The sequence below is a fragment of the Carettochelys insculpta genome, chromosome 11 (assembly GCF_033958435.1).
Source record: "Carettochelys insculpta isolate YL-2023 chromosome 11, ASM3395843v1, whole genome shotgun sequence".
Taxonomy (NCBI): domain Eukaryota; kingdom Metazoa; phylum Chordata; order Testudines; family Carettochelyidae; genus Carettochelys; species Carettochelys insculpta.
The window spans coordinates 40,728,089-40,743,849 of NC_134147.1; the positions used below are offsets into that span (position 1 = coordinate 40,728,089).

The 15,761-nt window shown below is 39.9% G+C and overlaps 1 protein-coding gene across 2 annotated transcripts in view; it reads left to right on the plus strand.

Moving 5' to 3' along the window:
* Nucleotides 1-1,552: 1,552 nt before the first annotated feature.
* MDFIC2 (MyoD family inhibitor domain containing 2) overlaps nt 1,553-15,761 on the plus strand; it is a 69,200-nt gene continuing 54,991 nt past the window's right edge. For both annotated transcript variants that reach the window (XM_075006177.1, XM_075006178.1), the window contains exon 1: nt 1,553-1,640. In XM_075006177.1, the coding sequence (XP_074862278.1) occupies nt 1,553-1,640 (88 nt within the window). The remainder of the gene's footprint in view (nt 1,641-15,761) is intronic.

Below are 15,761 nucleotides of genomic sequence, written 5' to 3' on the forward strand. Positions count from 1 at the left end.
GCACCTGCTTTCACTTCTGGATACTTGAGTACAAGCAAGATGTGACGTGTGTGTGGGTGTGTGTACTTTTACTTAAGTAGTTTTCCAGAGGACCACCAATAACTTGCACTTAACTCTATTCCCCCCAAAACAGCTGTACTTTTACTCAAGTAACTTTTGGGATTCTTTTTACGCCTCTGCTGGTTGTGAAGTCTTTGGGATGGGGCCTGTCCCTGACAGAAACCTCTTTGTTAATTGTATTGCAGCATTGCAATTAAGAATAAATCCTACGTAATCCAGGCCTACTCCCTTTGGCACCCTTGACTACAATGGGCTACGAAGCTCACTGGGAGTTTGAAAGAGCAGATCACTTCGTAGAATTAGGTTAGTGCTTTCTGAAGGGGGCACTTATGGACTTGTTTGCATAACCATTATAATTTTAACTTTCATTTAGTCAAACCATACAGGTACATTTATCTGATCTGTTGTTATTAATTTCCTGGTTCTTTCCCCCTCTTTTGTAGATTCACTAAATTATGAACTGCAGCAGGAACCTGTTCCCAAACAATTCTTGACTTGCAAAGATGTTTTTGTGCAACTCCAGCAAGGCTGAAGGGTTGTTCTCCCACACCCTAACATCCCACATTTGATAGCGCATGGCTTGAGGGGGCAGGGAGGGCTGAAAAAAAACCAATACAGTGGTAAGTTGGTTGATTCTGGCAGCAAGACAAATCTAGCACCACACGTCAGGGAGGAAGAGAGCGCATTGCTCATCCTTTCAGTTTTGTCCGTGTAAAGGAATGCTGGACATCAACAGACAACAAAGGAGGCTGCAGGAAGAACTGCTGAACTGCTTCCAAACCCTACTACTTTTACCTCTTCTGATTAGAATACACAGGTAAAACCATTGAAATGCTTTAGCTACCTGGACTTTGTGAATTAAAAAAAACCAACAGAAGACTGGAGAGAATAATTTTATCCCGAGCAAACAGTGAGAGTAAACCACAGCGTACAGTCTAATAGTTACCGTATATGTAATTCCCTCAGGTACTGTACCTTTGCATGCTTTTGGGTTGGATGACTATCTTTAGAGCAAATAAATTGCTGAAAGTGGTAGTAAAGATTTTTTTTGGTTACTTGCTAAAGTTCCCTTTATAAATACTTCATTGTATTTATTTAATTATAGCTTACTTTGATAGCATCTTTTATATCTGCATTAAATAGGCAGACTGGATATTTTTAGATGTGTATCTATGCTATATGTTCTAATGTACTTGTATTACCACCGAGTTATGAATTTATTATTAATGCATTTCATAATATAATTTATTATATTATTACTAAAGACTGCATGTACACTCAATAATCATTTAATATTGATAAAGCATTTAGAAAGACTATATTAGTTTATCATGAAAGAGATTATACAATATATCAGGGATCAGGAAAAAATAATATATGTATTCACAGTTCATTACATAATATCAGTAATCTAAGAAGATAATAGACTTCTCATTTGGAAGCCTGGTTTTAAGAGAAACTTTATACATCCAAAATTTCTTTTCCCGAACAGATGTCAGAAGACAAGACAGACAAAGTAAAAATAAGAGCAACTGAAAGCTTTGAAAATGACAAGCAAAATATTTCTTGGTTGAATGAAGGTAAGTTGCATTGTTATTTATTACATCTCTATATTCAGATATAATTATTTTGATTGATTAAAACTCACTGCAGAAAAAAAATGCATATGGATGAAACTTTGATTAACTTCAGTAAGGCCAGGGCTTCACCCTGTCAATCTTCAAGCAAGAAATCTATACTACATGCAAGTGATTTTGTTTATTTTTACAGATGGCCTAAGTTGCCAGATTTTAGACCTACTCAATCATTTGATTTCTTTATATAAAAGAGCTTGGACTCATAGGGGAAGCTTTATTCTTATTCTTATTAGCTGGATACAACCACAAAGGATTATGGACCAAACTCCAAGGTCCTTTCCAAAGGTTTACTAAATCAAATTATGAGTGAAGTGAATCAAAGCTTGTACAGGTTACACAGAGTTGGGTAAGAATTAAGTACGTATGTTGGATTCTGCCCTATATTATCTATATTAGGGGAAAGACAATATTATAATCTACTTCCAATATTTATCTGTTAGTGTTGTTTTCTTTTTGCGTATAAGGAAGAGCACCAATGTTAAGAAAAATGAAGAGAGGAACCATAATAAGAGACTGAGAAATTTTTCTTTCAGAAAGAAGTCAATTTCTAATAATTATTAAAAGCATCTTTTATCAAATATATCATTTGTTTTAAACCATGTAAGAGGAAAATGCCCATAGGATTATGTTATTTTCATCATAATTGCATAAAATTTAATTCTAACTATTGTAGGAGGGGTAAAAAGAGATAGTTACTATTTTGAAATATTAGATGCATAGGGTTGTATCATAGAATCATAGAACACTAGAACTGGAAGGGACCTCAAGAGGTCATCAGGTCCAGTTCCGTGCCCTCTTGGCAGAACCAATCATCATCTAGATCATCCCTGATAGGTGTCTGCCTAACCTGCTCTTAAAAATCTCCAGTGATGGAGATTCCACCGCCTCTCTAGGTAACTCATTCCAGTGTTTCACCACCCTGACAGTTAGGAAGTTTTTCCTAATGTCTAATCTAAACCTCTCTTTCTGCAGTTTAAGCCCACTGCTCCTTGTCCTAGCCTCAGAGGCCAAGGAGAACAATTTTTCTCCCTTCTCCTTGTAACCTTCTTTGAGGTGCTTGAAAGCATCTATCATGTCCCCTCTAAAGCTTCTCTTTTCTAAACTAAGAAAGATGAACTTATTTATATTAATGATTATATTATGGATCTTGCTGGACCTGAGAGTGAGATACACGCATCTCCTAGAAGTGGAGCTTTATACAATGAACTTTATTATTTTTCTTTTATTCCTATTGCACGTTAACTGAATGGTAAGTCTAGTCATTGGGAGTAATTGGCCCTGCAACCACATAGAACAAGATTTGAGGGTTTTTCTCTTGCTTATCCCTCCCTGTGCTGACAGGATCATCATAGAGACAGCACTTCCAATGAACGAAAGTCATAACACTGAGAAATACTGGTTAGGCAACATAAATGCTCTTTTTGGTTAAATAGTTACAACTTAATTCCTTCTACACAAATCCAATGTCAGGAGGAAGTCTGTGAATACAAGGTTTGCAGGATTAAAGTCACAGAAAGCAGTAGTGCTGACAGAGAAACTCAAAGAAGTTTCTGATGCAACAAGACAATGTTGCACTAGCACTTGTAACATCAAAACCACAACATAATGAGACCAAATCTAGTTCAGCATAACACACAATTTGACATGAGGCAAAGGGTGCATCATTATCACAGTTTTCTTGATGAAGAAATTCAGGCCAGGTCCACACTAGATATTAAAGTCAACTACAGATATGTGAGTCTAGCTACGGCAATTGCATAGCTAGAATTGATGTATCTACAATCGACTTAATTGGCCATCCTCATAAAGGGAGGCCGATGGGAGAAACTTGCCCATCAAACTCCCTTACTCCTCATGATACTGAGGAGTACCGGGGTCAGCTATTGACCCCGATAGCTTGATTTCATGTGTCCCTATGCAGACAATCAGCTTGGACCAGGTCAATCTTCCAGGTAGTGAAGACACACCCAAAGGCACAGGGAAGTTAAGAGATTAACCTAACTCATACAAAGACCCAAGGGGTGAGTGGAGCTAGGATCTTCTGACCCTGGTCATACCAATTTTTTGGCACACGGCGATGGCTTTATTCTGTCTCTTGGATCTGCATATCTCTGTATTATGGGCAGATGACTCTCAGTATTTGTCAAAAAAATGTGAAGCAATTACAAGTTAGGCTGGTAAATATGTTGCATAAATACTAAACCTTCTTGTAAGGCATTTGACTTGGTTAGGGGGCCATGTGACATTTTGATTAAAAAGCTAAAATGATATAAAATTAATGTGGAACAAAGTAAATGGATTAAAAAGATGGGATACCCAGTTAAGTCCTCCAACTGTAAACAGGACACCATCATCAAGCAAATGGATTTCTAGCTGGGTAACAGAGGGACTGTTTCTTGGTTCTACACTACTTAACATTTTGCCAATGACCTGGAAAAAAACCAAGTCAACATTGAGAAAATTTGCAGGTCAAACAAAAATTGGGGGAGTCCAATAATTTAAGAGAATAGGTCAAATAGGTACAGGGCAATCCAGCTTGCTTGGTAAACTGGGTGCAATATCTGCATAATATAGCAGGTGTAAATGTATCCATCTAGAAGCAAAGAATACAGGTCATACTTATGGGATGATACGTTCTGGCCTGTAAAGTTACTCCAAAGAAGATTCTAGAGATCAGCTGACCATGAGCTCCCATTGCAATGCCGTGGGCTAATGTGATGTTTGGATGCATGAAAAGGGAAATCTCAGCTAGGAGTTGACTTGTTATTTCACTTTTGTATTTGGAACTGATATGCTTGCTGGTGGAATACTGTGTCCCGTTCTGGTGTCCACAATTCAAGAAGATGTTGATTCATTGGAAAGGGTTCAGAAGAAAGCCATGAGAATAACTACAGAGGAGTTTTGCCCAGGTATCTGCCTGGAGGATCTTGCACACTTTCCCAGGGTCTAACTGATGTCCATATTTGGGGTTGTGAAGGAATATAAGGACCATGTGGGGGAGGGTTCACTAACCTCTGCAGCATGGGGCAGAAGTCATGTGCAGGTTTAAATTAGTGTAAATGGTGGATTCTCTGTAATGTGAACTCTTTAAATCATGATTTGAGGACTTTGGTCACTCAGACAGAGATTAGAGGTCTATTTCCAGGCGGGAAGAAGCTCTGGGGCTTGAAATGTGCAGAGGGGCAGACTAGAAATGTGCAGATAGTGATATTCCCTTCTGACATTCAAGTCTATGATTTCATGAGAATGATTAAAGGATTAGAAGACATTACTTATCATAATAGACTCAAGCTCTATCTTCTTATCTTAAAGTGATTAAGAGGAGATTGATTACAGTCTATAAATAACCACATGGAGAACAAATAATTGATACTGGGGTCTTCAATCTAGCAAAGAAAGTTACAAGATCCCATGGCTGGACGCTGCTGCCAGACAAATTCAGACTGGAAGTAACGTGTAAATGAATTAACCCTTCAACTGATTTACCATGGGCCACGGTCACTCTCCATCATCATCAACTTTTAAATTAAGTTTGGGGGTCTTTTTCCAAAAGATATGCTCTGGGAATTATTTTGGGGGAAGGTCTGTGTTATACAGGTCAACTGGCTGATCACAGGGTTCCTTTGGGCCTTAGAATTTACGACTGTTTTATTATCTATCTATTTCATTCACTTGAGGAGTGCTTTTTTAGGGATGCCTAGTTGATGAAAAATAAGGCAGGCCAGGGTCCAATGTTTCTATGGCATAAATAGTATTTTTCTTACATTATCTTAAGAATCAGCCTCTTCTGGAGGTGGAAAACTGAATTATACCCTCTGATGTCAATTTATTGTGGAGTGTAACAGAGAGCAGAACTGGGCTCTGAAAGGTTTTCACAGTGGTTGAGTAAAATATATGGTTATGATATTTCTGGGAAGAAAAAGATATTTTTACTTTTCTGTTATTTCTAATTATTTTAGTGTTTTATTAATGGATTTTATGTATTTTTATGTAAACAATTTTAAATACTTGTGTATCTCTTCAGATTCTAGCTTGGGGCAAACCAAAGCTCTTGCAGCCGTAGCTCAACTTCTGTGTTTAAATATTTAAAAAATAATAACATAGCTTTCTCTATCCCAATAAACAATGAGTTGTCTTTAGAAAGAGTAAAATGCTGTATGTTCTTTTAGCGTTCATTTCTAAAGACAAGTTATTTTTATTCACGGTTTTGTATTGATTATTTGTTCCTTCTGAAAAAACAATCATGAACCACACAATAGCAGAAATACGCATAATGTAGGACAGAATTTGGTTTTATATAGTGTGTCTCACACACCAGGTTTCCCAAAGTGCTTTATAAAGCACAAATGTATGTATTGTAGGGCACTGCTTCTTTATGCAAATGAGAGACCCATCATGTGCAATTAGACCTTATACTGGAACCCGTTTAACTGACAGGAAGTGGTGACGTGAATAGCAGCCTTATTTATTCTCTACTGTTTGGAAAGGATATTTTAACTTCCAGCTTGTCAGTCAGTAACTGAAAGGATCTTGGTGTTAAATTACTCAAAAGAATGGCACTTTGAACTGGAGCCTTTTTGACTCTGGAGTATAGCATCAACATTGGATAAGAGTCAAAGCCCTAAACTGAGGGTGAAACCTCAGGCCACAAAACAAGAGAAACACCAAATGGGCCTTAATGGCACTAGAAAAATATATGATGTTCATCTGACAAACACAGTCAGTAGAGATGCAGAGGTTTGTTCACCTGTGATAACTTTGACCCTATTGATACGTTTTAACTTCTTCCCTCATGCTTTGTAGGTTGCTCATTTTATAAGGTTGTCTTCAAAGCAAGGACTGCCTCTCCCTGTGTCTGTGGCGTATCTCGCATGTTGTGGGCACTATCATAATTCACATAGAATAATTAAAGAGAAATAAATGAGCTAATGGGGGACCCCGCCCTGCAAGCCTGTTAAAGGATCTTAACACATTCATATACCTCTTGGATAATCCACCGCTTTTTTTTTTTTTAACTATACTGTATTATTCCCGGTGGTCGTAATGTTGTAAAGTCTCATAATGAGTGTGCAAATTCAGTACAGGAATGGAAATCTGAGGAAGTGGGTAAAGTACAGGAGCACAGTATAGTACAAATCGGAGGAAGCAGGTCTTGCCCATTGAAGCTTATTACCCAGTAAATTAATTTGTTAATTTCTAAGGTGCTACAGGACTGCTTGTTATCAGTACAGAACATGGTTGAAACGTTGGGAAAACTTGTTTCTAAGACATATTTTAGCTTCTTCAACCTGAAGCTAGATGGCACTGATCTGGCCCCTGGAAAAAGCTTAGGGCAATATAAATAAGCCCCTGATCTTGCAATCGACAAACGTGTCATTTACCTTCAGTTTGCAGGAAATCTGATTTATTTCTAGGTGCTTTGATGAATCTCTGCAGTCCTAATTCAGTTGGAATGAGTGAGATAGACATGTAAAGATTTACCTGGTGTTTGCTCAGATCCTTAACTCAAATAATGTTTGTTTTTGGAAAATGAAATGAAAATGTACATGCTTCATTTCAATAATTGCTCTAGGTTGGGGCTGGGGGCTCAGGGTTGAATATTCAGGTTGCCCTGATGAAAAAGGACTACCCCAGCCCTCTGTCACCACAGCAGCTTGAGGCCAGCTGAGAAGCACCACTCCACGGCCACTAAAGCTCCAGTGGGCACAGCCAAGGGGGGGGGGGGCATGTCCCCTGGTTGGGGCAGGTCCACGTTTGTCTGCCCCCTGCACTCCTCAGCCAGAGTACGGAATGCAGAAAACTGTGTGCCTTCCCCTCAGTTCCTGACAAAGGGGAACAACAGCCATGCCTCCCGTTTTCCTCACTAAAGGACACCTAGCAGGTGGGAGGTTGTTTGAGGCTAAGGCAGTCTCGGTAGCAGGAGGTGCCCTCAAGCCATCCCTACTCACCCGGCTGGTGGTTGTCTCCTTCCTTCTGTGGTTTTATGCATACCCATATGAATTGCAAGGGAGGGAGCTTCCACAATGTCCCCCTAACAAAGGGTGTCTGGGGGAGGGTGGAAGGGCTGGGACTGGAGCAGTCCTAGCTCAGGTGATTCTGACTCTTTTCTGTATGGTTTTATGAGAAACAATCCCATTTCAGTCACATCCCATTTTCCTGGCACAACCAAACCCTTACCTTGCTTTAAGTTATGATAAGAGGAATCTGTACACCAAATTTCATGGCCCTAGCTCTTACCATTTAGGAGGAATTCAAACAAACAGACAGACAGACAGACTCTCTGAAATGTGGAGTATATATAATGTACAGGTTGAACCTCTCTAATCTGGCACTCTCTCATCTGGCAACATCCATCATCTGGCATGATTTTAGTTAGCCAGATATCCACTTATCATGGGCATGGCCAAGTTTTCTGTGATTCCATCACATTTGTTTATAGCACCAGTCCTGGCTCTCAGTGTTCTGTGCTGTTATTTGATTCCAATTTATCCCTAAATAAAGCCTAGCAAGCAGTGAAGTGTTGGTAATGCTGATAGAAAATACTGACCTCCTGTGGTTCAGCAAATTCTCTCATTTAACACTGGTCAGGTTCTGAGGATGCTGGACTAGAGAGGTCTAATCAGCACTACATATACTACTCATCACAACACATTTATCTACTTCTCTCTAAAAAATACAATAGACCAACTACAATAGATACAACTCCACCAAATTAACAGGGTTTTTTGTCAGTTACATCAAAAGAGAATATGAATCAGTATCACCATCATGCCATTTTTTTATTAGTGTAATAAATATGGAAGAGTAAGAATAGACCAATGTAACTTGTGGATATTGTTTAATAAATGTTCTTTGAGTGGTTGTAACCTATGGTTTTCTCCAGTTTTGTACTCCATCTGGATGTGCAACCCACCAGACCATCACGTGGTCGGTAAGAAACAATACTGAGGGCTACTGAACACTCTTTAAATGTTTAACTTGAATCAAGACAATATGAGAGCAGCACTGGAGATGCTTCTGTAAATTTGAATGCATGGAGAAAATTAATAGTGACCAATGGCTCACAAAGTCTCATTTGTATCAGCCATCTAGTGTTAATACAGTATGGATCAGAGGCTCAGTTGGAGGGGTAAAGGGGAATCAGTAAACTTCAACCAGTTCATGCTTGTTGATGCCCTGGTTGAAAGTTCCAACCAGAAAGAAGTCCTTGTAGATCTTCGCAAATATGACAGGTGGAGAACATGAAGTAGCTATATATCGGTTTGGCTAAACTAAGACAGAGATGTCATGTGAAACTTACCCAAAGTAGCCAAGAGTGAAACTCACCCTTGTGTCAGCACATGTTTATGCATCACTTATGTGCCTGTGGTAAAGGCTTCAGAGGGACTTAGAGATGTGTAGGCCCCAGCAGTTTCATTCAAAGTGATTAGAACGAGGACTACAACCCAGGAACCCTGACGTTAGAAGCGTTTTCTTTGTGTAAAAGTCACATTTTCAGACAAAGCTGTACTGTTTTAGTCAACTCAGCTCTGCAGACCTTCATCCCCCTTCAAATATAACTTTTGGGAAAAGCTGGCTTCCTAACCCCTCCAGACTTTCCACTTTAAGATTCTTATATATTGGTAACATTTGGGCAAAAAATAGCTTTCTTGTGTTCATTTTCTTACAAATAGTGTATACGTATCTAGTCTTGACTTATTATCCCCTGCTCTAAACAATAATCTTCACCCAAGAGTGAAATTTATCCCTATACAGCAGATCTGATAGTCAGAACTTAACCACAAAATAGGATTAAAGCAGTAGTAACTAAAGAGTTCTGCACAGGACTAAATTAAACCCATTAAAGAATGCAGTTAATTGAAAAGTGAGGCTTGCTCTCATTATGGACCTGATTGTAATGATGTTATTCACACCAACCAGTGCACTGAGATGTTCGATTGCAAGCGTGTGTTCTTTTTGCAAGCCGTACTGACTCTGGCCAGGTAACATGTGCAGCAGACTCCAGTTGAACTGCCCAATAAATCTGTGGATGTGGTTTGTAGGGAAGGAACGTGGTCAGATTTATTGCTGATAAGGCATGATGCTATTGTGCCTAACCAGTGATTACAGGTACACTAACACATGTCTGCCTGGGACAGTGGACCAGCTCAGTATCAGGCAGGACTTTCCATTCTCACAGACCGAGACACTCTCTCTGAGACTCCATTTTATGCATTAACACAATGAGTTATGTTTGGCCCCTCTGATGTACTTAGTTGACACCCTCTGACATAACATGTCACCAATCATTACTTTGTACATCTCTATCTATCACAATGTCATCTGAGCTTAGCTTTAGGTTGGGTCCATGTGTTGCTGTTTTTTACAGGGAATGTGCTGATATCCAGTTATTTTCGTACTACCCTCCTGGAAGATGTTTGCATGAGTGATCTGGGCATAGAACCTCTTAGGAATGCTTCTGCAATAGGGGTCCTGCTCTTGTCAGACTCTGAGTAGGGCCTGCCTCTAACTCACAGCCTGATTTTGCTTTATATCGGCAAAGTTTGACCACTACTTTGCCCAGGCCTCAGGCCCAGGACAGGGTTCATGTGCATTGGGGGGTGGAGATTCAGGGGGCAATTGTCCCCTTTGCCCAGCAATTCACTGGGGCCTGGAGCTCCCTGCTGCTGTTGCTATTGTGGTAGCAGCCCAAGCCCCAGTCCCTTTGACTTGCCACTGGCGTGCCAGAGCACCACTCCATGCAGCTCTGAAGTCTGGGGTGGGGGGCACTCTGTGGTCTGGGCGGCACTAAGAGCTGACTGCCTTGGCCCTGCCCCTTCCAGGGGCCCAGAGCCACACCCACACCTACCCCAGGGCCTGTGGTGGCTGTCAGTCCTGACACTCAGGTCTCATACCAGGCCTCTGAGGCAAGGGCATCTGCTTCAAGCCTGCTTCCTACTATTATTAGTACCTTACTCCACAAGTAGTCCATGGGCTGGAGGTCTGTGCTGCATCACTTAATGAGACAGCACAGAATTAACAGCCTGGAGTAGGACTAAGATGGCTTCTTGGGCCATTCCTGGAGGGATAAGCATCCCTCACTATAACTTAGACGGTCTAAGTGTATGGCTGTACTGCAAATTTGGTCCACTGACATCTGATTTTTTAAATGTGTCCAAACCTATTTAATTACTTCCTGATGGAAAGGTACACTACACTGCAAATTAAGGTGTGATTGTGGCATGGGTAGGCGTACCTACACTGGCTTTAAGCCAGCTAACAGAGGTAACAATATGAATCAAGGTGTCACGACGAACTTTGCTGCAGAGAGCAATACCAGTGTACCCCTGATGGGTTTATACAAGGCCATTACATCTCCTCTACTGTTGTTTCCCTGGCTAGCTAGATTAAAGTTAGCACAGTATTTCTACCTATACTATAATCACACCTTAGTTTGAGGTGTAGATATACACTATCTTCAGGAGGTTAATTAAACAGATTAGGACTCTTAAAGATTCAGAAATCAATGGACTCAGATCTGCTCACATACCCAGATTTGAGGGATTTGGTCCAGAAGCACTTTCACTCTCTTTATAGCTTGAATTATGGTAATGGGTACAGACAGTTTTATCAAAGATTGCTAGAGAAGTAGGATCGTTCAGACCTATTTGTACAGCAACAAATAAAATACCCTAACGCCTTATACAATGACTGGATATAAACTTGGCTGACTCTTTCCAGCTGAAAATGACCCAAAAAAAGAATATTAAGAAGAAGACAACATGAAAAAACTGATTCTACTGATCCCAGAGGGCAGGAATTCCTGGAAGGTGCCATGTCAGCAGGACTAAGACCAAATTAATTAATTAAGACAACTCTTCCTTTAAGTTGTAAAAGAGTAGATTTAAAGACTCTCCTCCAATGGAGATGGAGTCTATGAAATGTAGAATGATTCCAGCTTGCAGCTCCTCATGGCAGTTTTATAAACTGAGTAGTCCTTGATCTCTGCCCTGCAGACCCCTTGGAAATGAAACAAAAAATCAGCTACTCATACAGTAAAAATGTACAGTACCTGAACATGAAGGCACACTTTTTCCTGAAATAGGAAGATATGTAAGTCACTTGGAAAGTCAATTTTAAAAATGGTTCCCTGCCAGTAAGTTTCCCACTCAGCAGGAAAAACTCATTCTTCTAACTAGAATTTTGGTAAGCAAGCCAAGATCTGAAACAAGCTTTGTTCCTTTGGTCTCATGCATCAGTAAGTATTCTACAGACCAAATTCTGCTCACAACTTTGCCTGTGCAACTTTATTGTCTTTCATTTTTGCCCTTGGTGGTACAAGTATAATCAAGGGCAGAATTCTGTGCCATAGCTGCAATTTAGTTTCCAATTTTCGTGGTGATGTGCAAGTCAGAATAGACTCCAACTCGTATTTCTTGTCATCTTGGAAATCACCAATAAAAGACTGCAGAATTTGGTTCAGCATATTAAACTGTGCTGTCTAGCTACTGGATGAAGATCTTACTGAAGCAGTCACAAATTTCACTGAAGCAGCGGATTTGTTCTGACTTACTGCTGATCTAAATTGGACCAAATATCTTCTTAAAGTAGTCATTAGAAACCAGCTTTGATTCTGTACATTGCAGACAGAGACAGCCAGGCATTCAGAAGACTGCAAGAGCCAAACATGCCATTCAGAAGGTGGCTTGGTATTTCTACCATTTCACCTTGGTGAGGAACCTTTACATGTGAAACAGATCTGTTGTACTCCAGCAGAAGTCAGAGAGATACATGTATGTGAATAGGCACCATAACTACATGAGATTAGAAAGAACATTCCGGACCAATAAAAGTGGTGAATCTTGCAAAAGACTCGCGATAGAATTATTCACGATCCTGATCTCTCTCTCTCTAAAAAGAGTTTGTTGGTATCTGACTCTAGTACAGCTATTTCCAATAACCTACTGGCTTTTTTTCTAAGGTAAAGGGAAGCATACAGTTACCTTCCTTAACCAATAGAAATAAAATGAATAACTGAAACGAGTCGTGCTCAGGAGTCATTGTACTGACTTTAGTGGTTAGCTTTTGATTTATACTTATCTCAGCGGAGAATAAGGCCCAGCAAAGTCACATGAATTATGTGTATAACTGAAGGCTTACTACTGTGAAAAAGTCGTCTCTGCGTAACTGCTGACAGATGGACTCAAACCTGGGGCCTCCGTACCTTAGGGCAGGAGACTCTACAGGAAGAACTAAAAGACAGCAGGTGCTCAGCAAAGGCTATAGAAGAGACTCACTCTTTCTTGCTGTAAGTGGTCTAAGTGTCACTAAACGGGACAGTGAACCACACCCAGTAGGCATGTGGGTTACATCCGCACTCCTGTTAATGAGAATGGTCACTGATCTTTTATTTATTACAGTGGTGCAACAGCCACTGCATGCTCTGAGGCAAGGGGGAAGGCGTGGTCTGTATCTGCACGCCAGATGGGGTGGGGCCAAAGGCTTTAGCTCCCCATCCAAAGACACATGCAGCCACAGCAGCACTGCTGCAACATTTCAAAGGGTCCCAGAGCTCCAACGGTCACCTCTGCTAAAGTGCAGCGGCGGTGGCTGGAGCTTCAGGCTCATTTGGAAAGCTGGGTCCACAGCAACTGCTGAAAGGGAATCCTAAATAAGCTGGTAGTAATTCTGATTCTCACACCAGCAATATGCCAGCTACAGCAAAGGTTAGAGCAAGATGGAGCCTACTGTAAGCTACTGTATGTACCTCATGATGGACCCCACTTCATGAATGAGTTTAGAGACAGCAGTCCTTCTGCAAATAAACAGGTACACATTTCAAATTAACCCATGCAGTTTTTCAAATGGAATTATTCTTTCATCCATTGGCAGGGAAGTATTTCAGTGCTACACCTGCATATTTTTACCATGGAAGGGTTTTTTTTTTGTTTGTTTTTTTAAATAGTTAAAAAGTTTCTTTTTGTACAGCTACAGTTTTCAGAAAATTGCTTTTGTTTTTTCTAGATTACGTGTTAATAAACAGAGTCAAGTAATGAGTCATTCTGAGGAGTTCTGCCGTGATGCTGAAAGTAATGGGGCATGACTGAATTCCCCAAACTGAAAAATAAATTGGAGCTGAAACACTTTTATGGATGTTTGAAGGTCTTCCTCTTTTTAAAAAATAAAGTAAGGCCCTATTCACTGGTGCAATTCATCCCTGTGCAAAGAAACAATATAATACCTATACATAACTTTAGTACCACGTAAGTGGTGGTTAAGTTTGGCTGGCCTTCTCACAAGTTGATTTTCACTCTACTTAATGCAGCAACCTGGTCAGGTTTCTCAATTTCCCTGCTTGTTTCTGGATTTAATAGCAAGAATATTTTTAAGCAACACACAAAATTAGGTAAATGAGAAATTCAGATAGATTGTTTATTATCTTCTTAATGCACCCATGACTGCACTAAGAAGAAAATGTTGCCTATTTGTACACACACACATGCTATAAATACACACTCCAGAAACCTGTGCAACAAAAACCTCTATGCAAATGTGTTGAGAAACTCGAGATAGAAAAGTAGATGAACTCTTTTCTGTTGACCTCCTCCAGCCAAATAAAAAGGTTTCCATGCTGACAGTGCATCTTTGAGTTGATTACTAATACAAATTAAGCTTCCCCACATCGTTGCTGAAATATTCCCATAAGCAATTTGAAAGGAAAGGAAATGTTGTTCCAACATTAACAGAAGATGCAGGTGCCAAGTTCTCTAAAGTTTTTAGAGATTAAATAGCTGTGATGGGAACACAGTTTAGCAATATCACTGCATCTATAATGAAAAGGTAAATATGTACTCTGCTTCAATGTGATCATGTAAGTGGGGTCTAGAGAGTAAAGTAATACCGGGCCTATTAATCTCTTCCTATTGAAGCAAACCAATCAGGAATAAAATTTAAGGAGATAAAGATCCCCTCTATTTGGTAATTTATAGAAGGCAATTTTCTAAAAAAAAAAGAGACTGGATCAAATATCACACTGAAAAGCTGTTACAGAGGAAAAACAAAAACAAAATAGCCTTATGCAGATGGGAAACAGACAATGTGTGTGGCAAAAAAGAGATCACATAACCTACAGGAACCCACAGATATTTTGATGCCAAAAATCCAGAGTTTGAATCTGCAAATCTTCTTCCTATTCCCATAGTTTATATACAGCACGTAAATTATATTAAACACAATCACTGCATTAGCTGCCGGCATAGTTCTCAGTTAATTGCTATTCAGTCTTTAGAACTAATGAGTAGGGCCTTTAAAAATGAATTTTCAGTGCAATGTGGGGGAGATTTTGGACCTGCATATTTCATTTAATTTAAAACAGACTATCCTTTTGGCCCAAAGCAGATTTCTTTATTGTCCAACCTTTGGTTATTCAAATACTGAACCCTGAGTTCCAACCCCGCTTATTTTGCAAACTAATAAAGGACCCAGTTAGACTTTCCAAAGCCAAATGTAAAATCAGACTGGTATTTCCCATCTCTCTTTTTCCTAGTGTCATTCCAGTGGGTGAAAATTACCGCTGTGTGCTCAGAGCCAGCACAAAGTCAATCCATCAGCTAACTTCCATTTAAACCTCCTGAAGGCTCTCTGTATGGAAGTGAATTTCAGCTACATAAGGCTGAAATACCAAACTAATAGGTGCTGCATAAAAGCCCAGGACACATTCTCATGTCACTCCAATAATGCAAAGGCATGCCTGATTTACCTACACACACTGATCAGTAGCTTTTCCTGAGATAATCCTTCACTCTTCCATGTTGTGAAGGCATATTCATTTTGCCTATCTACTGAGTGCCAAACTGGTACAACATACACTATTTGATTATTCAGTGATGGTCATGCAAATACCACACTATGCCAGAAACCTACTGATCACTATTGTTACCTACATGCCTCTAGCTTTCATCCAGACCCGGATACAACCGGATCTGCTCCAATCCCACTGACAGAGACAAACACCTATAAGATGTTTATCAAGCATTCTGAAAAATTAAATATCCACCTGGGGAAGTAAGGAAACAGATTAACAGA